This window comes from Triturus cristatus, chromosome 4_1 (assembly GCF_964204655.1).
Source record: "Triturus cristatus chromosome 4_1, aTriCri1.1, whole genome shotgun sequence".
NCBI classification, from domain to species: domain Eukaryota; kingdom Metazoa; phylum Chordata; class Amphibia; order Caudata; family Salamandridae; genus Triturus; species Triturus cristatus.
In genome coordinates this window covers 931,847,207-931,874,552 of record NC_140585.1, presented here as the reverse complement: position 1 = coordinate 931,874,552, position 27,346 = coordinate 931,847,207, and the positions used below count along the sequence as shown (strand labels likewise).

The 27,346-nt window shown below is 47.3% G+C and overlaps 1 protein-coding gene across 2 annotated transcripts in view; it reads right to left on the bottom strand.

Moving 5' to 3' along the window:
- Positions 1-525: 525 nt before the first annotated feature.
- LOC146855845 (regenerating islet-derived protein 4-like) overlaps positions 526-27,346 on the bottom strand; it is a 38,547-nt gene continuing 11,726 nt past the window's right edge. For both annotated transcript variants that reach the window (XM_085653786.1, XM_085653787.1), the window contains exons 3-7: positions 22,193-22,273; positions 17,149-17,258; positions 15,521-15,658; positions 3,714-3,825; positions 526-2,961 (exon numbers count right to left, since the gene is read on the bottom strand). In XM_085653786.1, the coding sequence (XP_085509912.1) occupies positions 2,894-2,961; positions 3,714-3,825; positions 15,521-15,658; positions 17,149-17,258; positions 22,193-22,262 (498 nt within the window). In that variant the 5' untranslated portion in view covers positions 22,263-22,273 and the 3' untranslated portion in view covers positions 526-2,893. The remainder of the gene's footprint in view (positions 2,962-3,713; positions 3,826-15,520; positions 15,659-17,148; positions 17,259-22,192; positions 22,274-27,346) is intronic.

The following is a 27,346-nucleotide window of genomic DNA, read 5'->3' as shown; positions in this document are numbered from 1 at the left end:
GAAGTCTTTGTAAATTTGGGTTTGCGTCGAAGTACTTTGGTGGATGGTTTGGAATGCCCAAGCTCCACCTATATAATACCTACTCGATGCAAAGTAGCACTGTGCAGCTCTATCCACTGTGTTGCGTTACTTTGTATTTACTAAACCACGCAAAGTGGCTTTGTGTGGCTTAGTAATTCCCACTTAAGGACATGAGTTGCCTTGTGACGACTTGTGTCATGCAAGAGCAATGCAAGTTCTTAGTGAAACAGCCCCCTAATTGCTAGCGCACCAGATAGAGGAGGCTGCTCGTGGGCGTCTGACAAGCACTGATGGCCATTGAGATCGGAAATGACCTGGCGACCGATACAAGGACCCACAGAACGCTAGATGTAACAAATGATATTAGCAGCGGTGATTTCAGATTGAAATTTCTTAAGTGGCGATAGAAAGGCTGTATTAATGGTATAAAAAATTTATTTGCATGCTCATTAGTTTTTGTGATACTTTATCGCTTCACACACAAGCACATGAGAGACACAGAGATGGCAGTATGATTAGTATTTATTAGTACATTAATACTTTCCAAGCCATTGATTGCTCATTATTTGCAATATTAAACATTTGTTATGGGCATGTAATATAATACATGATGGGTAGTAGGTCTTTACAGTAAAAGGGTCTATTTTAACACGCATTAGATACAGGAATTGTCTTGCAATGGACAAATTGCTCGTACAAATTTTCAATTGACCTCCACACTTCTGAAGCTGTAGCACCGCCCCTTTCCCACCGCGCTGTGATCCGTTGGCCAGAGACTGGTATGGGGCCAATGTTGAAAGGAGGTGCTTACTTTCAATAATCAGCGACAAGCGCTGTAATGTTTGCTGGGGATTTGGGATAGACCGGTGCCTCTGGAAGGCTGACTGGACTAGGAGAGAAGGGAACAGAGGCAGGTGCATGGTCCTTGTGGAAATGCACAGGAACAACTCTGAAGGTTTCCTGATATGCAGTGCCTCTTGAAGGCTGAAAGGGCTATGGTAGAATCAGCCCAGGGAGCAAGGTGTGTCGCGGTTAATATAATAATGATTCTGCCCCCAACCTTCACATCCTTTCAGTGAAGCTGCCAGTCAAATAACATCACTTTCTCTGAAAATCTATCCCAAACTGGGACAGACTGGGGCGTAGCTTGATCGGTGGGATTCAGGGGGTGTGAATCTCTAATGTCCCAACTAACAAAGCAATGAGCCTCACGGCGGACGGGTGAGATGGCCAAGGTTCGGGATGAACTGTTCCCATGAGTAGCAGGATCAGTACTGATTTGCATCAGGTGGGCCTCTGTTTAGAAGGGCACAGTGGGAGGGCACGCAAGCAAATTAATAGTCATGCTGAGCTGAGACATGGGTCTGGCTTGGCTCCAAGAGTCAATGCACGAGTCAAGTCATGAAAATGCGTTGGCATCGATATCATGCAACAATAATGTAAAAATGGCATACAGTTTATTCAAAATTTAAATAACTGTATTTCTTTAACATGGGGAAGCGTTTCACCTTATTACATCAGATTACATCACTCTGTTGACAGACATTTATTAAAATTGGTAGTTTTTAAACATGAACTTAGAAACACTGATGGCTTACTTCCATAGACAATGCCATTAGTGAACCAAGAGGCAAGTAAGTATTGATGTAAACCTTAAATGTGGCTTAGATTCTTATTATAGGTGGAGCAACATTATAGCCTATTAAAGGAAACATAAGAGTTGGTTGCACAGCGCACGTCCTGAGCTCAAGTATTTAAAGCGCTCTCATATGTAATAATAAAGAAAAAGGAGGCTGTGTGAAATAAAATATTTGTCTACTTTATCACACAATTTGATCAAGCAGGGAAGCCTGTAATGATTCCAGGTTATCTAGTTTCACATTTTGAAATTCAGCCACCACATATATTTCTTTGTCTCTCTCTTCTCCCTCTTTTACATCAAAGGTCACTTTTGTATTTTATTCTTGGCAGAAAACCCAACAGGGACGTGTAAGAGCTGACTCTTGGCCCCTGATTCAACTAAAAAGTCAAGAATGCATTTGGTTCTGGGTGGGACACCCCAAACATTTTCCCCTTCCTGAAGCTAGGCACTTAAGGAAAGAACTTGGGAAAGTAAAAAGAATTTGAAAAAACTGCCAGCGTCCAGAGACATGTTAAGGCATGGACAAAGTCGGCAATTGCCCAGGGCCCCCACTTTCCAAGAGGCCACAGAGAAAGTTAAAATGTTTCTATATTGCCATTGTCTATTTTATTATCTCAACCTTTAGCATATAATTCAATACTGTTTGACTTCACGGTTATTGAATTAGTGTAAAATGTGTAATAAAATTCAAAGTTGTTGTGAACAGTGGCCCCAAAATATTTCTCACCCAAGGTCCCAAAATCACTAATATGACACTGCCAGCGTCCCTCGGGTGGCAGCAGCTCCTGGATTCCTAGTTCTGTTCTTGCTATCCCTACCCTAGTAGTTGCATAGAGGCCTCTGTTTCCTCTCCACTTGCTTCTAGTTTAAAGGAGGGAGAAGCGCCTAAAGGATTGCATGAGGCTGGCGAGGCTGAGGGAAAAAAATAGCTTTAAGATGACTTGTAGGGTGTTGACATACCACAGAGATGTCTTCATTAATGTGCCAGGTTCAGTGGGAGTTTTCGACTCTCCCTGCAGTATGCCATCAGCTAATCATTGGTTTATCATTCTGAATGCAGAATCACTTGGTAGAATCATTATCCACTTTGCATCTGGAACTGTAGACACCACAGAGCACCTTTGGCCTTTTGTGATGCCCTCTTCTGGAACTGTAGACACCACAGAGCACCTTTGGCCTTTTGTGATGCCCTCTTCTGGTGGGGCTCCTCAAGGGCACAGCAGGTTCCGGTCAGATTCTAAATTTGCACATGTACTGCATGTGCCTTGTGCAATTGGCGTTACTCCAGAACTTGTAACCTAAATCAGGAACACACAAAGTAAATGTGCATTAGCAGTGTTTCAACCGCCCAATAGCAATCCCACATCATAGGGACAGTTGCATTCTGCACGAAGTAACATGAAGCAGATGGGTAAATCCACTTCTGAAGACTGTCGCTGAATGAACTATACTCCCATTGAAACAATGGCCCTCACAAAGCACAACTGGTTCCTTCCATTCATTCGTCCATTCGTATGTACATCATCCAATTCTTTAAGCCCAACCCGCCGACTCAGCTGTTGGTCCATCTCCCCATTACCATTCCCTCTCCATCCTACACTTACACCTTCCTCCATCTATCCTTGCCACCTCCCTGCCTCTCTCCCCATTGGTCTAAAGGAAACAAGCATTTCATCCTCATCACTTCAGTCATCTTTCCCTCTTGGAGTCTTGCACTCCCATACGGTACCACTCCTAAGGAAGGCCTCTTCTTTCCACGTCTCACACTACACAGCGGGAATTGCAGAACTCTCCTCCCTGGGGCATGTCTCTCACTACCGAAGTGACCCTGGTGAAATGTCTCCCTCCAGTCCTCCAGAACCCCCTTCGCCCTTGCGAGTTGAAGGACCTCTAAACCTGATAGACTCTGTATAATTCAACTGTGCATTCGCAGGAATGCCCTTCACTAACTAGTGGTTCTCCCCCATTGTTAGACTGTTTACGGCTTCCTTCCATATTTTGGGCCTTCCAACATGGCTACCCTGTTGTTGAACTGCTGCATGAGTTCTACCTCGGGAAGCAAGAAGAAACACGCAATTTTCATCTTCAAAGTTGTTGGGTTCCCCCTTGTTCCAAGCCTTGAACTGAAGGTCGGCTCCATCCGTCCACTTCCAGGTGTTATTCTGAAAAACATCCAATAACCCAATGTTTCACTCATCACATCACAGACTAATGTCTGACCTGATAACAGTAATATCAGTCCCATGGCACTTCACTGCTCTAGGTTTCTGAGGAGCAGGCAGAAGGAAAAGGAAAGACATAAATGCAGTTCTCTTCGCTATATCTAATTTTTGACCCTGTCAAAGAGGTATGCCTTGTTTTAACTTATTGTGTGTCTTTTTGAATCATTGGTAGCAGCTCAGTGGGCAGTTCATATCCCCTCCTAGAAGGTTGTGTTCAGTTCTGTTTGCCCTCTTCAGGTGGCTGTTTGGGCTTTATTCACAACTATCTGGAGATTTCACTATATATGGTTGCCCAGTTGTCCTGCTTTTGGAAATACCGTTTTCTTTTTTAAGCATAACAAGTTTCTATAAAGAGGGCCTGGATAGCCAACCCGTTCAACATCGGCTATCCATCGTATGTTGAACCGGGATGCAGGTCCATATGGTCTTAGGTCAATTTCATTATGGGAAGGATGCGGGAATAACCATCATTAGCTATGATAGGAGCAAACTCATCCTGTAGTATGAAACTCTGTTTCATAGCAGCCTATCAGTAACTGTACAACAAGGCTCCGATTCATAAAAATATTAAACCTCTGCCTTGCCACAAAATTGTTCGGGTTGTGATTTATGACATATATGCACTGGGAGCAGAGCGCGTCCTATGAAGGGTCCCACGCCATGATGTCCTGAAACCTGGTTTGATGAAGAACACAACTTACCCTCCTGCCACTCTGTCCTGCTCCCATTCCTACCAGTTCTTGCGTTAAAAGTGTGTGGCTAGTAAAGTAATGTACTTCTATCAATGTTGCCTGATGCACTACTGCAATTATAGAGTAAAATGTAGAGAATGACTCCAGACTTTAATACTATGATGAAATCAGTGTTATCGTTTTTAGGTCTCGCCTACGCAGCGCGCAAGTGCTGCTTAGGAGGAGACCTTTAGAAATCGATTCAGGTTTTCAGGCAAAAACGTGCACGCACTGCATTGCTTTGAATGGCAACGCGTGCACGTTTGGCGATTCCCTTGTGGGAGCGAGCTTTCAAACCATCTGTTTGTAAGTAACAGATGGTTCCTGCTCGCTCCAGCAAGGGAAACAGGTGCAGGCCCCCTCTTCTCTCCCCTCCCCCTGCTGCCTCATCCTCTCCTGCCAAACTTGTTTGTTTTTTTGGTTTCAGCGTGAGGCACGTGCGCTTGTTTAGCACTTGTACCCTGAAATTATCGTAATTGACGCCATTTCTCGGATACTGCCCATGTGGCTCAAAGCCCAGTGCAGTGTATTTGTGACCTGACTCTTTCTGCTGCTGTCTCGATTCTCCCATACCAGCCGCTGTGGCTTCACTCTCTCTTTGGTCTGACTCTTCACTCCATAATGAAAATAGCTGGCCAAACACACCCTCGTAAACTCTCTGTTGTCTGACTCCCTGGTAAATACTTTTCTCTGTAGCCAGACTCCACTTTATGGTCTCTGTGGCCAGATTTCCCAATCCCATTTTATTGGCTATAATCCCAGGCACAATCTGTGTGGGCAGTCCTCTGTACCCTCTTCATGGCCAGAGTCCTCGGTACCTTCTCCACAGCCACCAGTCTTTGGTATCCCCTCCACGGCCCCCAGAGTACCCACCATTTGAACCCTCTCCATGGCCACCAATGAACCTCTTCCCTATTATACTCTCTGTGGTACCAGAGTCGCCAGTATCCTCTTTTCGGCACCAGAGCCCCTGATATCGCCTCCTTTGCCCCCAGAGTCCCCAGTGCACATTTATCTCGGCAGTCACGTTCCTAAGACCATCTCTCATTACTGTCTTGGGAGGCCGTTCCACCTGCAGTCACCCGACTCCAAAGTACACGCCGTCCCTGTGTTCCCAGCTGCACAATCTCGCTCTGAGCCTGGTTTCCTGGGTACACACTGTTGCTGTGACCTGGACCTTTAGTATATAACCCCTTTGAGGCCCGATTCCTAGTCCCGTTCTGGTGCAGACACTATGCCAGCATTAGCAGCTCAATGTGCAGCGGGGGTCCTCTGTCACTGGCTGGGTCAGGGGCAGAAGTGCACAGTAGGTTGTCAGAACTGGATTTATAACTACCACATCGCACAGTTTCCGGTTCTACTGGGTATTAGTGTGTCCGCCCCTTCTGTTACATGCGCGCGGGCCTAGCTGATCAGGCGCAATGGTGGCGCGGTAAGAAATTAGACCACACAATGGTGCTGTGTTGGCGCGATTGCCCGGCAAGGCGCGCCCCCTTTATTTATACCATAACGTACACCACCGTCGTGGCGTACGCGTAACGTCTCTAACTTGCGCGCTCTAGCGTCGGACGCTAGAGCGCTAACTGCAACATCCCTCTCCAACTTGGATGATGAACCCAGATTTGGATACCAACAGTCACTCACTTACTTGGCATGCGAAGTCTTTGAGGCGGCTGCTCGGCGGGGGATTCCCCCTCAGTCCATACCTGGCTGTTGCTCGGGTGTTGGGGCTTGACGGACAATCACCTTCAGCCCCGCCGGCCGCGGGGTCAGGGTGTTCCGGCTCTGGTGCCGACTCGTGCCTGACTGGGGGTGACTGGGGTGCCATTTCGGGGATCTGGGTGTCTTCTTCCTCGTCTCCTGCGGTACTGTGTCGATGTTCTGTGGCCTCAGGAATCCGTTTAAACCACGAGATGTTGCGTGTGGCCGATTCAGTCCCTCTCCTTGCTGTTACCATTGTCCCATGTCTTCGCTCCACTGTCCAGCTCCCGGGCTCATACCGTGGCTTGAATTTTCCTCCGGGTCTTCGGTTTCTTATGAGGACATTGTCTCCTGGTCTGAGGGCGCGTGCCCGACTGCCTCTTGACTGGCTCACTTGCTGGTTTCGGCGCGTCCTTCGTTGCCGCGCTTGTTCTTCCTCTAATGGTGGAGGGGCCCACCCTGGGACTGTGGGTAGACCATCACGGCGAGTCCCTTTTAGCATGAGGGCCCAGGGGGCTTGTTTAGTGGAGCAGTGGGGTGTGCTCCAATATTCCCCTAGGAACCATTGAATCTCTCGCTCAGGGTCTTAATGTTCAGCGCCCGCTATCCGTAAGACTTTATTTAGTGTTCGCATAAAGCGTTCGACCTCGCCGTTGGCTTGGGGCCATTGAGGGGTGATCCGCCTGTGTCGTATGCCTTGGAGTTCAAGGAACTCTCGGAATTCATGGCCTTGGAAAGGTGGCCCATTGTCACTTTTCAGTTACGAGGGGCGCCCAAACATATTGAACATCTTCTCTAAAGCTGGTCCTACAAACGTGAATGCCGTGGATGGTAGCGCCTCTACCAGGGGATACTGGGAGAAGCTGTCAAGGACTACTAGTGTCACTCTCCCATCCGGGAGACTCCCGAAGTCTACGCTGATTTTGTCCCAGGGGTGTTTCCCTGGTCCTTCAGTTATGATGGGGGCTGGAGGTTCGGGTCCGCTAGTCATCTGACACGCTGGGCAGCTCTTCATGATGTCTTCCACTAAGGTGTCCATTCCCGGGAACCATACTTTTTCCCTCATCCGGGCCTTCATTTTCTCCGTTCCCTGATGCCCCTTGTGGGCGAGGAGGGTGGCTTGGCGGCGTAGCACTGTTGGTATGACAATCCTGGCCCCTCTCAAGATGATTCCTTCCCTGGTTGCACTGAACTCGTTCCGTATCCGCCAGATCAGTTGTAGGTCTTTTCTCTCGTCATCCGTCCATGTGTTGGCAGACTGTATGAAATTGGTCCACGACCCCTTTTGGAGGGTCTCTCGGGTCTTGGTCATTACGGTGTCACGCTCTGCTGCCCGTAGGATCTCCTGAGTGTCAGCACTTGGGGGCAGGTCAGGGCAGCTAGGAGGTCGAGGTGTGCTTCGGCGTCGTCTTCATCTTCTCTCCCCGTCGGGGTAGGCTCACATCTGTCTGGGTGTCTGGACAGGAAGTCGGCCAGATTCTTGGCGCCCGGCCGATAGGTTATGTCCATGTGATATTGTTGCAGCCCAATGGCCCAGCGCTCTATTCGCGGCGGGGGGTTTGGTGCTCTCCCTTTGAAAAGGGGCACTAGCGGCTGGTGGTCCGTCACGACCGTGAACGGGTGTCCACAGACGTACAGGTGGAAGTGTCGACAGCCCCACTTTATGGCCAGTGCCTCCCACTCATTTTGGGAGAACCTTTGTTCGGTTGCTGTGAGCGCCTTGCTCGCGTACGCCAGTGTTGCCCATCGCCCCGGCTCTTGTTCCTGGGTGAGAACTGCTCCGAGCCCCACCGGGCTGGCGTCGACTAGCAGCTCGGTCTTTCTTGCTGGGTCGAAGTAGACCAGGGTGGCCTGGTCGAGGAGCGCGGCTTTGATGGCTTGAAAGGCGTTGTCTTCACGAGGTCCCCACTGCCACGGGATGTCACTCTTCGTGAGGTGTCTGAGTGGTTCGGCAATCGTTGCCAGGTTCGGGATGAAACGCCCGCAGTATGTGGCCATTCCCAGGAAACTGCGTACCTCGGAGGCGGAGGCCGGTGCGGGGGCGTCCTTGATGGACTGGGATTTTCTTGGGTCTACCTGGATGCCGTGGTTGGTGAACGTGTAGCCAAAGAATTCGATTCGCTGTTGGAACAGCTGACACTTGTCCTTGTGGATTGTGACCCCATACTCCTTGAGTCGTGTCAGCGTGGCTCGGATTCGCCGATAGTGTTCGTCTACTGTTGTGGAGTGGATGAGTATATCGTCACTTACATTCATGACTCCGGGCAGGCCTTGTAAGATGTCCCGGATAGTGTTCTGGAAGATCTCCGCCGCAGATGATATTCCAAAATTGAGTCGTCGATATCTTCGAACCCGAGGTGTGTACTGAAGGTGGTGATATATCTACTTTCCTTGGCCAGTGTCAGCTGGTGGTAGCCAGCGTTTAAGTCCAGCTTGGAGAACCAGCGAGCCCCGTTGAGGTCGGCAATGATATCATCCATGGGGGGCGTGATGTGCCTCTCTCTCTTGATGGCTTTGTTGGGCAGCCTCATGTCAATGCACACCCGGATTTTGCCTGGTTGACGGGGCTTTTCCGCGATCACCATTGGGGACACCCAGGGGGTGGGTCCGGTGACTGTTTCTATGACACCTTGTTCTTCAAGCTTCTTAAGCTCTTCTTCCACCAGTGGGCGTAAATGGAAAGGAATCCGTCTGTGCTTCAGTGCCGTGGGTGCGACGGAGTGATCAATGTGGAGTGTGACTGGCGGGTGTTTGATGTTCCCTAGGCCGGTGAACAGCTCTGGGAATTGGTCCAGCAAGTTGGCTGTTTGGGTGTCTTGCACTTTCCGGAGGAATGCTAGTAGCCCTTGGTCCTCGGCGGCGTGTCCGCTCAGGAGCGTGTCCACTTCTTGATTGATGATGTGTATGTCAATTGTTATTTCCGCGTCTTCTGTTCCCACTGGTACTGTCATTTTCCCTAGGAGGGGTAGGGGCACATCACTCCCATAGGCGTAGATTCGGGCCTTCGATGCCTTGAGCTCTGGCTTCGGCCGGAGGCGGTTGTACTGGTGCACTCCCATGACGGTGACCGATGCGCCGGTATCGATCACGGCGTTCACTCTTGACCCTGCGACCATGACGTCACACCGAGGTTGTGGTCTTCTTGTGCTTTTGAGGGCTCTGGTGAACGAGACGAGATATGTCTCCCCTTCATCATCGGATTCGGAGTCGTCTTCTTGCAGGGCTTGCGTTTGTCTGTGCCCAGCGTCGGTGTGGGAGGACAGGGACAGCTGGGACAACTGTCTCACCATGTTTCTTGTGGGCCTCTTCCCCCTTTGGTCTTTCCGTGTGGTGCGCTTCCGGCAGACGGAGGCAAAATGGTTCGGGGTGCCGCGGTTGGTGCACGTCTTCCCTTTCGCCGGGCAGGTCTTGCCTGGGTGCTCGTCGTACCCGCAGTATCCACACTGGGCCTGTGGCAATCTCCTGGCTGCCGGTCGGTGTACCTTCTCGTGCGCCCGCACTGAGTCCGCCCGTTCTGTCTTGACTGTCACTCCTGACCCTGTGCTCCGTGTTAGTGCTTGCTCCATCTCTTCTGCACGTGCGTCGGACAGATCATGGGACCGTGCGAGCACCAGGATGTCAGCCATCGGAATGTTTGGTTGGCGAAGGATGAGGCTCCGCAGTTTCTTGCTCCGGATGCCGTAGAGTAGCTGCGCTCTGATCTCCTCTTTCGCCCTGTCTCCGACAAGATGTGTGTCTGCTAGTACTCTCAGTCGTGCATGAAAAGCGTCCACTGACTCCCCTTCCTTCTGTTTCGCTTGTCGCAGTTTAAAGTGTTCAAAGTCAGGATTCATCTGGGGGTCAAAGTGCGTGTTGAGGGCAGTTACAGCCGCGTCGTAGTCGTCCGCATCCCCTGTATTAGGGAGGTGCTTGAAGAGCAGGTAGACCTCTTCCCCCGCGTAGTGAAGCAGTAGAGACCGCTTCACCGCACCATCAGTCTCCCTGGAGCCAATAAAGTAGTTGTTGAGCCGGCCAATCCACGTCTGCCAGCGTGGGGCGGCTGTGGCGGGGTCAGCTGTCTCGCTGAAAGGCGGCAGGACGCCGGTCGGCGGGTGAGAAGGGGTGGCTGGCACCGGACAGGCGTCGTCTCCCATGGCATGGTGAGGGTGCTGTGGCGCTGGGCGGCTGGGACGGCTAGCTGCGTGGTACCAGTGCGGGAGATGGCTCTGAAGGGCACGTGGCAGCACACGCGGGTGGAGGCAGAGATCTCAGCAAGAGAGAGCACAGAGGAACTGGGCTGAGGAGGCTGGCATGAGGCAGGTGCAGGACAATGCAAGCGGGAATGTTCATCTGCTGAGCGTAGGCAATGTGTTGGGTGCACACATGTGCTCACCGTGTGGCAGAGGCCTGCGATGTCTCCGGCTCCCGGCAGCAACGGAGCGAACTGGAGGAGGTCCGGAGGGGCGTCGTGTGCACGGTCGCGGGACTGCCGCGAGCGGCTGGCAGGGAGCACCACGGGTGATCGTGCACGCGGCGGTTCTGGCCGGCCTCGTCGCCAGTGTTACATGCGCGCGGGCCTAGCTGATCAGGCGCAATGGTGGCGCGGTAAGAAATGAGACCACACTCTGGTGCTGTGTTGGCGCGAATGCCCGGCAAGGCGCGCCCCCTTTATTTATACCATAACGTACGCCACCGTCGTTGCGTACGCGTACCGTCTCTAACTTGCGCGCTCTAGCGTCGGACGCTAGAGCGCTAACTGCAACACCTTCCATTCCCGATGCTATGGTCCTGATTTCCTCCCCTTGAACAAGTTAGATGAACACACCGGATAGCAGTGATTTGTAGGTGAAAAGTTCAGGGCAGGAAGGTGTGTCCGAAAGTGCAATGAGTGAGGTGGCCACCTTAAGTGGATTACTCAGTGCCACTCCCTTGTCACACAGAAACTTCCTGCCCCCTCTAGACTGCTGGTAGGGAGAGAGAGGGCCGGTAATAATCTACGGTACCCAGGGGCGTAGCTTCAATTGGTACAGCAGGTGCAGTGGCACCGGGGCCTACAGGCATGAGGGCCCCCACTGAACCCTGGTTTTTGCTGTATCTTATCATCTAAACAGCAGCCAAGAGGGGCCCATTTTCCTCTTGCGTTAGGGCCCATGACACACTGGCTACGCTACTGGCTGCACCAGCAAGGAGGGAACTCGAAGTCCACGTGTAAAGGAGTTAACCCTAGTTTCTAACTATGGTGGTTTGGTGCAGAAGTAGAGGGGGCAGGGATCCGAACACAAGCATCCCATATAGAGACACGCACCAAGGGTGCCAAGGGCCCTACCAGGCAGGGAAATGGGTCACATAGTTACAGAACCATAATTGGTGCCAGTGGACTCCTCACCAGTGCTTAATTTGTAAAATATTAAGTGCCAGGGTTGAGACCGGGAGGCCACTGCAACTTGCACCACCCATTGCCCTGTCATCACGGCCAATGCAACTATTAACCATCTCTCTCGCATGTAAATGCGACAGTTCAGATTATTCCAGGTCCCCAAAGCTAAAGGAATGGCTGGGGAGGTAGGTATTAGCATTTTTAATGGATATTGTATTCCTAAACAACCCTTGTTCTGCTCATCTCTAAATTAGATGAGCAGCGCCACCATGTGGTAGACTGTTCTAAGTTTGGTGTTGACAATTAGGTGCCGGTGCCAAGCACCAGAAACCAATTAAGTGGCAGTGCTGAGCACCGGAAAGCACCAGCTCAAATTAAGCACTGCTCCTCACACCACTGGGACCGGCGTGGATACTTCACTGTTTCTTTCAGTGGAGAGGGAGTTTCAAGGGAAAAACAAACCGTTTATCAACATTTAGGCGATTCTGAAAAGTTAATCATTTGTCAGACCAAAAAGGAAACAATATATTTACAGACCAGCCTCTGCCTATGGAAGGTCAGGAGGGTTTGGATAGAGCTGTACAGGTCCGACGCCTGAGCAATGCCTCAAACACCTCGCCATCACCTTAGGGTCTTGGGGCTGTTCGTCTGTAAACACTTCAGTGTGGCTGGCTTCCTTTGAGATTAAGAGGCCTAAGGTGAGTAAATATTGGCCCAAATGCTGGAGAGCTTCAGGATGGTGCTCTGGAGAGGTCGGTAGGAGTAATACTTGGAAACGACAGCTCTACATAGTAAATCAGGATAAAGTGTTCTCCATTGTAAACAACATACCTCTCAGCTCACCTCAGTCGGAGAGCCCTATTTACACTCAATTGTCTTTCACTTCACCTACAGTTTCCGAGAAAAAATAACCACTGTCTTACAAACGCCCTGCAAATAATTCAAAAGAAAGTTGAATCAGCCCTTCATGTCAGGAATCCTTCACATGGGAGTGGAGCACTTATATGGGCGCACATGCGATGGGCTCCTTGTTGAGTGTACATATATGCTATGCTCTGGTAGGCGCACATGCACAATAGCCTTTGGCGCGTTAACATACTAGGTGGGAACTTGGGTCATTATGCACGCGTGGGGTAGCGGCATGGGGTTGGCTCCAGTGTGGAAAGGAGCAATCTGGTATAGGTAAATGGAGATTGTGGAGCGTCTATTGGGAGTGAGGGGGTGTTCACACACACATTGGGTGTGTTTGAACATACTTAGAGGCATTAATAAGTGCATATGAGGTGGGCACTGATGGGATTTCCTTGAGTGTGTTTATGTACATGGGGTTGCTGGTGTTTATACAAGGTAGACTGCGTATGAGGGGTGACTCAACGTGGGGGATATGTGTGCGTGTCTAGTTGCTCTGGTGAGTATACATGAATGGGCTTTGGCAAGTGCGTATTTGGTGGTATAAAGCGAATTTGCGTGTAGCAGGCGCGCAACGCCCATTGGGTTCAACGTGCTTCAGCCCCCCACATCGTGCGTGTCAGCCCGGGCTGAGACAGCTTCCCGGGCACACACACAGACAGTTTTTGAGCTGCCAGCAGCACCCAAGTACTTAACAGGTCTTTAAAAGACCATTCACTTGTTAACGAGACTTAGTTGTTTTTCACCCCTTCTTAGAGACCCTGCATCTCCACTCTGCCTATGACTGGAAGAACTAGCCCCACACCCCCCGACATTTTTATCAGCCCCCTGCCCCCCCCCGAAATTTGGCTCTAGTTGCGCCTCTGGCACATAAACATACCTTTTTGAGTGACCACCATCCCACTCCTTCATTGCTAAGAAACAAGGACTATTACACAGCGAACTCAACTGCTCACAGGCAGTGGAACAAACTCATGTTCTCTGCAATTGAAAACTCTCTTGCCAAACTCAACATCCAATCCCATTAACAATTAGTCAGCTGTACAATTGGCTGTCCAGAGGATTTGAGAAGCTGGATATATCTCAAAACAGCATCCCTAAAAGCCGACATAAAATGGCTTGGATTAAAGGAATAAAGACGATTTAAAGCTTTTGGCTGCGGCAGGAGCAAATGTTGCTTGGGGGGGAAAGAGAGTGCAGAATAAATGTGAGTAAACAGAGAAGGAAAGAGTCTTCAGACATTTATTTTCTGGCGGACGGTTTCAGTGTTTCCAGGTATGGTACCTTTCTTTTGTTTCCTGTGTCTGTTGTGTGCGTCATACGTGTGTTTGTGTGCTGTTGGGGGCCGGTGACAAATAGCGCTGAGAGCTGCATGCGTGTGTGGGAGAGCTAGGCAGAAAGGTTCCCAGGGCTTTAAATAGAGCTATTTAAACAAGCATTGGCATAGCCAATAGGTCTCGCCTTTGGGACCTTATAAGTGTTTAGCCATGCAACAGTTGAAGTTGTTGCACAAAGGTATTGTTGCTGCATAACTAAATACTTATAAGGTCCCAAAAACGAGACCTACTGGCTATGCCAATGCTTGTTGCGTTTTGTTTTGGCAATGATATAGCACACAATGTGATTTTTAAGATATTGTATTGTCTTGATCATTGTTAAATAAGTCTCTATAGAAGGTTAAAGCACAGACGAAAAGCTAATACACCAATCAGCTTTGGCTTCCATCACAGAGGGTTAATTTGTGTGTCTGTGGCAGGCTGCTCTGTAGGCAGTACATATGGGGGTGATTTACACTAAATGGGAATCTTGGGAAATGTTTTTGATACCACAAAGTAGCAGCAAGCAGAACTAAAATGTGTTTTCATGTTTTCAAACTGTGATGCTGAGGTAAACAACCTTACCTCACACGAGGCTGAGACCACAGAATGGTATTAATGATATTACATTTGTGTCAATGGTAAGGTTGGGCAAGGGGGCCATCGTCGCACGGTACCACTCCCTGATGATCAATGCGCTCAGTGATTTCCACCCCCTGAGATGCAGATGAAAGAACTGAGTGGGGAACTTGAACGATGATGACTGGAGGGAGGCGTGCTTGGCCCCTAGGGATTTGGCAATTGACTTGCGTCTCCGAAAGGTTCAGATGAACTATCTTCATGTGACGTATTTGACCCCCCCCAATGATTACTGTGGATGGGCCTTGCTTCCTGGGCAACTTTTGCGCAATGCACACTCCCAGCCGCGGACCTCTTTCATATAGTTTGGTCCTGTTCGACCCTGTCTAATTTTTGGGGTGAGGTGGGGTGGAACGAGAGATTTCTAAGGTATGCCCTAGGATGGACCTTTTGGGACTCCTGGAGGAAGCTGGGGGTTCGTTATCCTAAAGGATGTTCTTAGGCGTACCCTACTTGGTGACCAAGCAGGATATTACCCGCACCTGGAAACTGCCAGAACTCCCTATGCTGGCAGCCTGGAGAAAGGGGTTAGACTGGTGTGTACACCATGAAAAACTGATCTACGAAGCAAGGGGCTGTCCCAAAAAATATGATAAGATATGGGGTGGACGGTGGGCATATAATGGATTGTTGATGTGATCCTGTTGTTGGCTATAAATGTTGACATTAGGTCCCATGCTCTTTCATGAGTGATGGAAATTATACTTGCTTGTTGGTACTGTTCACTATTAAAGCAAATACAATTTGGCGATTAAAAATTAGTGTGCAGTGTCTTTATCTCTGTTAGAGTATAGCTCTCTTGAACAAGCATAAGGAACAATATTGGTTAGAGGCTTGGACTTATCCCTGTGTAAGGACTTTGTTTGCTGGCTGAGCTTGCTTCATCATCCTACCCTGAGGTGCGCGCCTATGCTTTGTCTTCTGCCTGGGGTGAGTGATCTGGAATCCCACTGACCTGCTACCCCCTTAAAAATACCAATCACCTTGCATAGATCATGTAGTCCCACCCAGATGTTCTCCTTCCATTGATAAGATTTAATCAGCGTGCTGATCATGATGCCTTCCGTTGAATGTGTTATAGAGGCCAGGTGTGTGCCGCTCCCATACGATTGGCAGTCAAGCTGGAGGAGGGAAGAAGAGATAGGGATACCACTCAGAAACATGCCTTACAGGAGCTTTGGATCCATTGGCACTTTTATTGTTATCACATGTGCTCCCTATAACAGTTAAACAAGTTGTGCACACCACAAAGTCTCCAAGTTCAACTCAACACTGTATTTTTACATTATATCCAGACCATCGGGTGGTGATGCTAAGTCCTGCCTTATTGGCCTGCTTTTATACCACCTGCATTGTGCAGTCTCATATGATGGTTCCGCTAACATTCTTCGTCAACATGATATTTTTTATCTCCACCAAGCAATACACCTATGCAGCAATCTGTACAACAACTAACCGCCACCACGAAATCACCAGCACAATCCTCCATGTCTTAGAACCTGCAATGTATTCTTGGCTCACATCCAATGCTGCTAAACTCTGTTCAATGCATCACAGCTACTTCCCATGCACCATAAAAAGTTTCAAAGAAGCATCATCTAATGCTTTTTTACCATAATGTAAGGCAAAAAATCACTCAGTCAGCATCATCTGCTAAGCCTAAAGCCTGGTCTCCTGTACTATCCACTAAAAATAATGTCATATAATTCTGGTTTACCCTCTGTGCTTTCTAACTAATACTCCAACCCTTTATTTGCTCTGAAAAATCAGTGCAACTGCACTTTACCGGTGCGCCTAAGCTTTGCTTATATAGAATAATCAGTGCCACATATTGGTTGTAATCGGTTGTAAGGTCCAGCTCAGATACCACCCTTCATGTCTCACAACCAATGCGCCTAAACTATCTGATATCATGCACAGCCAGCGCTTCTACAAAAGAAGCCATGTCATACAACAATTGCGCCTACACCACTGTGTCCCATAGCCAGAAAGGATACCTAATGATCTCTGTACATTGTCGTCTCCTTTCAATGCCTCGCGGTTGTAATTTCACCTTGAGTTTTTCAGTAGAAGGCTTTTCCCCAAGTTATTCTCAAGAAAGATAGGCTACTTCCTCATCCTAAGGACGTCCAACAAGGTGCCTATTGGTTCATCGGATAAAACAGTCATGAGAGACAACAGACCGCTCTCCACCCTGTGGGCTATCTCTATACAGAATTTCTCTGACCTGCTCTCTAGCATGAAATCTCCAGCCCACACTGCTCCAAAAATGTTCTAAGCTCAATCTGCAACTCATTCCACCTTGGTTAAGGTACCAGCCAGTGCCACACACAACACAAACACTGAAATTGTATGAATGAGGATTGAACTGAGACAAAGTTAGAACTATCAATCTATTGGAGCTCAAAGACCTCAGAGAACTCTAGGCAGAGCACCTCCCTGTCACAGGAGGGCATTTATGTTCAAGGACAACATCTTTACTTTTACAACAACATGAAAGTAATCCAAAGCAAAAGATAGCATCTGACTTTGAATGGCTTAAAGTGGTGCTTTATCATCCCATGTGCCATCCACACAGACTCAAAACAGGGAAAAAGCACAGAGTAAGTACCTCTGCATCATACCAACTGAGGCGGTCTCTGGAGAATCCGTAGCAATGCGAGTTGTAAAAGAACCAACCACCAGGACACTCGGCTTTGGGCAAGTTTGTTATTCTGGGATCTAAACCAAACACAAAAAATGGAAAGGAATGAGCACAGGGCAGGTTTGGGAATATGAAAGAAGGTACAGAAACACACAATTAAGTCCCAACAGTACTTATATATACACAGTCCAATGATGCATCATCAGTAAAGGTGGACAATGTTTAAAAAAAAAAAAAGTCTTCATGTTTTCTTTCCAAGTCTTCGTATTATATACAACACATCTACAAAACGGCAGCTGACACGTATTTCGTCTCCAAGACTTTTTCAGTAAAACAGTATGAGGTCCTACATCCGTGTGATGCTTAGTCCAAAATTGCATGAAACTTAAAAAGTCTGTGTCACTCCAGTATGAATGGGAATGTATATCCTTTAAGGCAAAGCAAAACCAAAGGAAATGATGGACGGAGTGTTGAACATTGCAAGCACTCACCCCCAGTCAACTGATCTGGGTTTGATCCATCACCGTTCTTTAGCCCACTCTGCCACCCCAGTTCAGACATGGCCATATGCAAATCAGTCTGACCCTGTGCCTCATGGGAACAGTCCAGCCCGAACTGCCAAGCCATGTCTTCCCTGGACCGGAAACAAGCTTCCTAGGACCGGTTTCTGGCATGTCAGCTGTCTTCAGCCAAGCTTGCTTGAATCCAGTGGCAAAGTGAGCAAGGGACTCACGTCTGAGCATACCCATCCGTGTGATGCTTAGTCCAAAATTGCATGAAACTTAAAAAGTCTGTGTCACTCCAGTATGAATGGGAATGTATATCCTTTAAGGCAATCATGTGAACTATAGTCACTGCCAACCCAAAATCCAGTGGTCAAGCAAAAGGGCCATTATTTGTCACTGGGAGCCCCCAGAGAAGTATTGCACCTGTGGCTAGAGTATCAGAAGACTGTTCCCCAAGTGGTAAAGGAGGCTGAGATGTGGCTTCCACATGTAATTCTACTTCAAGCACTGTAGGCCATAATAGCCAAGTCTGGCAAGATATCGTGGTAGTAGTATGGGCTGTGACAAGCCTCGCTCATGGAGTTTGTGGCCATAGTACAGGAATTCCACTATCTTTACCTGGGGGTAGAGGCCTGACAATGAAAGTATAACTGAAGTAATACAGTGTCAGATGCCCAACTATCAGTGCTTAATTTGAGCCAGTTGTTTCCAAGTGGGGGCACTGTTGGACTTGTCCCTTTTCGCAGGGTCATCCCTGAACTTTTTGCCTTCCTCCTGTATTGTTTCTGACCTGTTTTTGTTGATTTTAGGACTCTGATCACTTTACTACTGCTGATCAGTGCTAAAGTGCATATGCTCTCTGTGTAAAGTGTTATGGTAATTGTCCATAATTGGTATGTTTATCTTACTAGTAAAGTCCCTAATAAAGTGCACTATGTGTGCCAGGGCTGGTAATGCAAATGCTACTAGTGGGCCTGCAGCACTAATTGTGCCACCCACATAAGTAGCCCTAAAAAGAGATCTCAGGCCTTCCACTGCAGTGCCTGCACGCAGTTTGTTAACTGCCTTGTTGTCCTGACAAGTGCACCCACTTGCCAGGCTTACCCTTCCCTTTTTTTATACACATCAGACACCCCATAGTAGCCCCAAGGTACCCCCTGGGCAGGGTGCAGTGCATGTGAAAGGTAGGACATGTACTGAGGTGTGTACCATGTCCTGACAGTGAAATACTGCCAATTTCGTTTTTCACTGTTGCAAGGCCACCTTGCCCATAGGACAGAATGGGGAATGCTGTGTCAAATGTTTCCAGCATATCTTCCGATCGGCATAAGATGGAGAGATGGGTTTAGTGAGCCTGCACTCAGAATTTAATAACACATCTTTTTGTGAATATGGATTTTAAATTGTGTGTTTAGAAACCACACTTTTAGAAGTGACTGGTTTCTTGTCCTAACCATCCTGCGTGCCTCTGCCTGGTTGTGTATTGACTGTCTGGGTTTGGATGTGACAGGGTCTGGGGAGGTGTCCTGATGCCAGGGAGGAGTAGGTTAGACAGCAACAGGCTGACCTGCATTTGGTGTGGTGGGAGGAGTAGCCCCCTTGATGTGCAGAGGGCTGTGCTGCTGCCACAAAAGTATGGCTCCACCTTCTGCGGAGCGTCTGAGGCCCACACCCTCACTATCAAAGGAAGAGGGTGTGCACTGGCAGGAAGACACCCAGAACTGGTTTGAACCGGGCTCAGAGCCCCCTGAACACAAAGACTTCAAAGGCATTGAGGGGTATAAATGTGAGAGCTGAAACCCCTGAACTCAAGACTGAAAAAGGATTGAAACTAATTTGTGATCAAGAGGAACCTCTGCCAAAGAAGAACAGCTGAAGAGACTGAAGAGAAGGACTGCCCTTGCTGTGTGTTCTGGGGCTGGCCTGCAGTTTGCTGATTTGACTACGGAGAGGACAAGGACTTTGCTGTGTGCTGTGTCCCCCTGCTTGAAAGGACTTTGCTGTGTGCTGTGTCCTGAAGTAACTTGTCTCCAAGGGACCGAGGAGAGCTGGTCCCCTATTGTGGAAACTCAGGAACTTCAAAGTTTCCAACCATGTCTCAGCGATGCTTGGTGCGTGTACTTTTGCTCGCCTGTGACTGCCGTGTGGTCTGTAGTGCTGTTTACGAGGTGCCCTGTGACCGCATTGCCACTGCAGCGTGAAACATCGTCCACACTGCTGTATTGCTGCTTGTGGCCTGAGCCGTCATTTTAACTGAGGCTGTGAGTAAGGATCGCCACCGACAAGCCCGAGCCGCAACGTGCTAAAGGATTTCCTGAAGCTAAGGAAGCTACAAGGTGAAAGGGATCGTGATCATTGTTCGCCAAGAGGAATCTGCTCTAGATCGTCAACGAAGGGGAAGGCAGCGCCCTAACCCATCCGCCAACAGCGTCGCCTACTAACGGAGCTGCAACATCATCGGGACCGCCCAGCAGGATGTCAGACGAGCGGGGAGAGAGAGAGAGAGTGAGGCAGCGCACCCCTCAGGTAAGGCTTGGACTCTGGTCAGGAGCCGCAAGCGTGTGTGGCCTGGGGAGGCCTGCAGGATGAGTACAGGAGTGCTCTGATCTCTCTCCCGCTGTCCCGCGTTAGACAGGCTGAGTCCCCGAGCGGCCCGTACCTGCCCAGCAGTACTGGGGCTGCCCCTTTAAGTTTACAACCGTTGTCTCTATTGTTGGGGGCCTAGTGGTGCCCGAGCTGACCGCGCAGATTGGCTTATAGCATTTTTCCTTGCATTCGAACTGCCTTATTCTTGCACTAAGAACTGCATTATTCTTACACTAAGAACTGCATTATTCTTGCATTACGAACCGCATTATTCTTGCATTACGAACTGCATTATTCCTGTGTTATGAACTGCATCATTACGAACTGCATTAAAAACTGCATAGCATTGCATTAGGACTGTGTAGATTATCGTAAACTGCTCATTAATACCGCAAGAACCTACAAGTGATTGTTGGCCTAATAACCGGCAAAGTGAAATATTATGAATACACATATGTTGGATTTCTATCGTTTGGTCTCATCGTATTTCTTTTGATAAAGATACCGCTATTTTTATAAAATCAGTGTGTTGTCCATATGTGGTGTTATCACTGTGTTACTGGGAGTGTGGTTGCAAATACTTTACACATTGCCTTGGAGATAAGCCTGGCTGCTCGTACCAAGCTATCTGAGGGTGAGCAGGGGTTATCTAAGAGTGTGTCCCTCCTTTCCCTGACTAGAAGCAAGGGTCCCTATTTGGACTAAGGTACCTACCTCAGCCAACTAGAGACCCCCAGTTCTAACAGGCACCGGCACTTATTTTTGGGGCTGGCATTTACTTTTCTGCATCAGATATTTACTGAGTCAAGGGGGGAAAACACAAATCGGAAAGATGGTAGAACCATCACAAAGGAGAAAGCAGGAACCTGCTAGACCGAGAGAAATGGGCAGGGAGTGTGGGCTGAAGACTACCAGCCTTTGTATGCGGCAAACTAACAATTGAATGCACCAGCCTTAGGATTCTGAGCAGTGCTTCGGCACCAGCAATCTTTCTTTCATAAATGAAGCAATGCTCTCTTCTATCCTCTCGCTCAGGCACAGATTTACTAAAACTTCATGCAGCGCAACACAGCAGGGGAAGTTGCTATACTGCGTTGCGTGAAAAGGAGAGAGAAATAATGTGCCATATTTACTAAGCATGGCACACTTCTGCTTTCTCCTTGCAGTGGTGTGCTGGTGCACTTGTGACAGCCTAGCACCAATGCAAGCACCCTTGCACCACAACACGAGGGGGCCTGTGTTGTTGTCAGAATTTGTGGCTACCTTCCTGCACAAAACTATTCTTAGAGTCTTATTCCTCTTTGCATGTGTGCTGCAGCCTTGATTTTAGAAAATGTTGGTTTGTGTCAAAATGCATGTGTGGAGGCACTTGAATGCCAATGCTCCACCCATGTAATGCCTCCACAATGCATGGTAACTTGGATAAAAAGTAACGCAAGGCCACACCAATATTGATTTGCATGGCTTTGTAAATGTCACTTAAGCACTTGCATCGACTTGGGTGACGTAAAGACAATGCAAGTTCTAAGTGAATTTAGCCCTCAATCTGCACATCTGAATGAGTTACGAGACCGCTGCTGAATGCCTCAATCAGAACTGGGTGCATGCTTTGAGAGTGTGGTGGTGTTCTGGTGGCAGCGGTTCCTCCAGTCCCCTCCCACTAAGGGAGTCATGACAGATGATTAAGACAAAATCCTGCCTCGGGCAACTTCGGATTGCGACGCCTGGCCTTCTGCTCTTGGTCAGCAGAAAGTAAGGACTGCTGCTGAGCCAGAGCAGAAACGTGCATTTCTGAATCCAAGTTCAGTCCTGTTCTCACAGTGCAGACCCCTCCATATATTATATTAAACTCAGTGAACTGAAAATTCAACCTCATGGCCCATATACAAAAGCACGTCTGGAAGTTCTGAAATGCTTACCATTGGTGGACACCTCCAAACAAATGGATACCAAGATGAAAACAGAGAAAGGGAACAGGGGAAAATCCATGTCTGGGGTCTCTGCAGAAGAAAACAAGAAGAGACATAATGAGGAAAAGAGACGACGATTCTACGCTGCTGAGTGCCAGCGGACACTCGCGAAACCACCACGAATAGTGCCTCGCTGGTGATGCGACTGGGGAAAGCAGCAAAAGAATATTTCAAGCGAGTCACCAATGGTGAAAAGTGATTTTATTTGATTTCCCCCTACTCTTTACGTCACAGTCCGGTTACTATCATAGGATACAACAATAACAATAAAAGAAGAGACAGTGTACAATGTGCAACTACCACATCAAAAGTGAGGGCGGTTATCAAGTTGCATTCACTTCACAAAGGAGTATGATCAGATCAGAGTCAATCCAGCCAAAAACAACATTACATGTATTAATAATAATGTGGACATGCAAGACTGCTATTTGAATTCAGATTACCGATGTCTATATTCCTCATGTGTCAAGTATTCATTTGTGTTCACCAATGACACAGCGTACTCAGCGCATCTCATTGTGTCAGTTCCCCACATTGTTATAGGTGGAGCCTGCAGGGCCTTCCAACCCATGGCTATTCTACTCTGAGCTAATAGTAGTGATTTATCCTGAAATCTGCCCTCCTATTTCCTGGCCCCTATAGGGGGAATAGTTGTAATAAAATCTCTTTAGGAGTGACTGTCTGTGGGTGGGTTATGGCACTATGAGCATGTGTATGGCGAATAGTGATTTAACATCTAGGGGGCAGATTTACATGCCCCTTGCACCACTTTTGCGTCACTTTTCCCATGTTAAAAACGACACAAATGTGGCCTTGTAAATAAGGCGTTAACTATGCATGCAAGTTCGATTTTAGAGATTAGAAGCATAAAGTGAAGCAAGAGCCCTGATTTCTACTTCGTACCACACCCAAATAGATGTCTTTTTCTCAAGAAGCGCCACAACATCACCAAAAAGACTCACCAGTGTGCCCTTACATGCTACAAAATATTAAGCATATTCTTAGGATGTGTCATTATATGTAGAGAATGTAGCAGCATATGCCAATAAGCCAACCTTAATGTAAGTTGTCATGTCCTGTTTGAGGTCATAGGCACAGCATGGCAAAGGTATTAAGGTGATATAGGTAATCGTCATTGGTGAATCTATGATTTTTTAAAATCTTGTACCTGAACATTGTAATCCCTTAAACTGATTTTTTAAGGGATTTTTTCTGGACATATGTGAGGTTTTCTGTGCAATATGTATTATGTTTGCTTAGTAGAGACCCTGAAAGTGTCAATAAAAAAAAGTGTTGTTGAAGGAAACAATGTCACGATGCACTAGCCTTGGGCTCGGGCTCCAATGGAAAAACAAAAAATGATGGCTGGAATGCTTGAATAAATCATAGCAACTGGTCATTGCTTAGGACTGCATCCCAATCCATTGTTCTTTTGCCCACCATGCCACCTCAGACAGGAGCCAGCCGTATGCAAATCAGTATTGGCCCTGCTCCAATGGGAAGGGTTCAGCCTGAACTTCCAGGCCAGGTGCCATCTGGATGGGAACACAAGCAACCCCTGACTAGTTTCAGCCTGGTGTGCCTTTTTAGTAGGGTTTTGCTGGATTCCTATGGCACAGTTAACACGAGACCCATGTTTGGGAATACTCGTTGCACTTAGGACATTGCACTGAAGAAAGCAAAGAAGTGATGGGTGGAATACTTACATTAATCTCAGCCACTGGTCATTATTCGGGGCCTCATCCTAGTTCATTGTTCCTTTGCCCACCATGCCACCTCAGACAGGTACCCGTTGGAGCGGGTCCAAGACTGATTTGCATATGGCTGATTCCTGCCTGAAGTGGCGTGGATTATTTCACTCATTCCACCCATCACTTTTGTGTATTTCTCCGGAATCCAATGAGAGCAATGCATTGTTTTGTTTCTCACTGCCTCCACCAATTACCACATATGCAAGAATATGAGGGACTATGGTAGAAACAGGGAATGAAGAAGGGGATAAGTGAGAAAACAGAGACGCTGGACTCCTCCACTCTGATGAGTCCCTTCTGCGGGTTAGTGATGTATGTACAAGGTGTAGTGGATATCTAAAAGCAAAGAGGTTTTGCTATGAAAGCTCTGCACTTAACTGAGCTAGTGAATGGATAGACCTTGGCACTACCTCTGTGTTTAGTGTATGGAACTTGAAATTTGGGAAACTAACATACAAATAATGAGTACCTTAAATACATGTTCACTAAAAACTTCTCTCGGTGAACAGAATAACTACCTCAACCTTCATCACTATGCACTCTCTATGGAAGATGAGTTATAGTTTCTACTTAACTTGTGTAACACTGCAAGGTAATTAGCATGTGTTAAATATTCAGCTATTCCTTCTCTACTGTTTGTGTAAACATATTAGAAATCAAATACATTATTTATGCTTTGACACTAATAAGTACATAATACCTGTTGAAAGAAGAGTCTGTCATGTTCCATCACAGTAAACATCAAGTGAAATACAAGCTCACAGTTACATAAGAGTATCTATAGGTATTCAAATCATTAAAAGTTAATTTCTTTAAGGGCACGACTTCCAGAAAAACCTTGTATTTCCAATGTCGTTCACTAAAAACCAAGAAGGAAATTGGACTTGTATTAAAGGAAATCATAGATCAGCATAGCAAGGGTCAGGCAGCAACGACAATGTATCAGGATTGCCTAACAAAGATGCGTGGGCCACAAGAGAAGACGCATCCAACTGTCCAATATGGCCACCACATCCTCAAACTACATGAGAATTCAAAGCTTCCGTGAAAAGTAGGTCATTGTCGGGATTCTATTGGATAGTGCTGCTTTCTCCGTGCGAGCGAAACCTCAGTCCAGGCACCACCAACACTCGGCGGGGACCGCGAGCCCTTCCTATCCTGGGAAAGGCTCAGCGCAGGTGGGTTTGGAATATCTCTCACTAAGTTCCAAGAGGTACGCAATATCTCCAGCCCTGCTTCCTAACAAACAATTTAGCATTGGCAATATAACTGCTTTTTAATTTTTATTAAGAAAGATTGATTCAATTAATATTAACCTGGCACATTTCTCTAACAAATACATGGAATACCTTTAACATGGAATTCTTATATCATTGTACGTAGGAACTGTTTTTATTATATACAAATCATGAATATTTGTACTATTAATATGCACATCTATTGCAGCCATTATAAGCAACAATCATATGAGCATTGCTTAAATCATCATAAAGCACAGCAGCAAAACCTTACAAGGAATCATATTGAAAATATGATTCAGTCCCAAATGATCAAATAAACTCCACAGTGGAAGATATGTCTATGTTAGCATCAGCAAGTCCTTGAGCTTAGGTTTACTAAGGTTGCACGGATGCTTCCTCTGTGCAATTTAGCACTGCATCTGCGGGTATTGTGTAATGGTAAGTAACATGATGAGCTGCTTTGCGACTGTCGGGCACCCGCTCAATACGTTCATAAATGACCCCTTAATCGTACTGTTTTCCAGCAGGAACCAATGTCTTTTGCTAATGACCAATATAAGGGAAGGGCAACAATACCCTCCAGTTATAGTTAACAATGAAATACACTCCCCCACCAATGACACCCTTATGTTTATCTGTAAACAGCACTATGCTGTTCCACTGTGGGAGTCCAAACCTTAATATACCTTGGTAAATCCTTTCAGTCTAACTCATATACATATGGAGAGACAGATAAAGCAACATAGGACATCTGCTGCACAAGAGAGAACATGTATTTCATTCTTTCCAACATAAAAATTACATGATGAAGCAATTTGCTTCCTGAAGCAGTTACTGTCTATCTGTGTTAAACTAAAACATAATGGCATACTGGAGCTCAACAGGCGTATGCAAATATATTCAACACTCTAAGCCATTTCATCCAGCGGTCTGGCACGTGACCAGAGTTGGGGCATGATGCCGGATGTTTGACACATTATTGCCTTTTAAATACCATCCTGCCAAAATATTGTATCAGACAAATGAGCAGACAATATGCTGAAGGTAAATATACCGAGATAGGTATAAATGTATTATTCGTAGCTCCACATCTATGGGGCATATTATCAAGAAACGGCGTTACAATTATCGCTGCCTTAGCGGCAGAAAACCGCCTCTAAAGCGGCGATAATGGGCTTGATAATATGCAGCAGAGAATTCCCATAGAAGCCCATGTTCTGGTGTCAACATGGGCTTCTATGGGAATTCTCTGCGGCATATTATCAGGCCCATTATCGCCGCTTTAGAGGCAGTTTTCTGCCGCTAAAGCGGCGATAATTGTAACGCCGTGCTTGATAATATGCCCCTATGTACCTTGGTGATATATGAATCTTCAAGTTATGCAGATAAACAGTTAGGAATAGTAAATCTTTCATAACCCATATATACTTATCTGCACTGCACAGTGGTATTGCATATTCTGCATATAATATTGTGGTAGAAAGATAAAAAAAAAATAGATGCTATGGTAGAATAGCATGATGCTGAATCCCCTTCGGTCAGCAGAAACAGGACCTGAAGTAAATCTATCTTTTCTAGAACCCACAAACCAGTGAAATTCGTCCTTTCCCACAGCTTTCAAGCAAATAATCTTCTCCAGTTTCTTTTACCCGCTAACCACCTGCCCTGTCCTCTAATGTCTCCCTAGTTCACACATTCTACTTTTGCGTATATGTTTATTGATCAGTGGACATAGCATTTCAATCAGAAATGCTGTATATAAGAAGAATGGCGATACATTAGGCAATATGGAACATTGACATAAACAACAGCCATAAGGAAACATTGGAGGGAGGGACTAACAGCACCGGGAACATCTACGAGGTGCCAATACATAGTATCAGCGGCTGGTACCTTTAAAGCGGTCACATGTTTGTATCGGCGGCTTACATCACTACACTCTCCCCTTTGACTAAGATAGGGAGTGGGAGACGGGCTTGGACAAACCCATAGCGGACAAAGACTGAAGGGTACTGATGGAAAGAGCATGGAAAAGCACCAGAAATGCAAGATTTCAATTAATAAAACTTTATGTACTGCACAGGGCCTACCTCACACCAGATAAGGTCAAT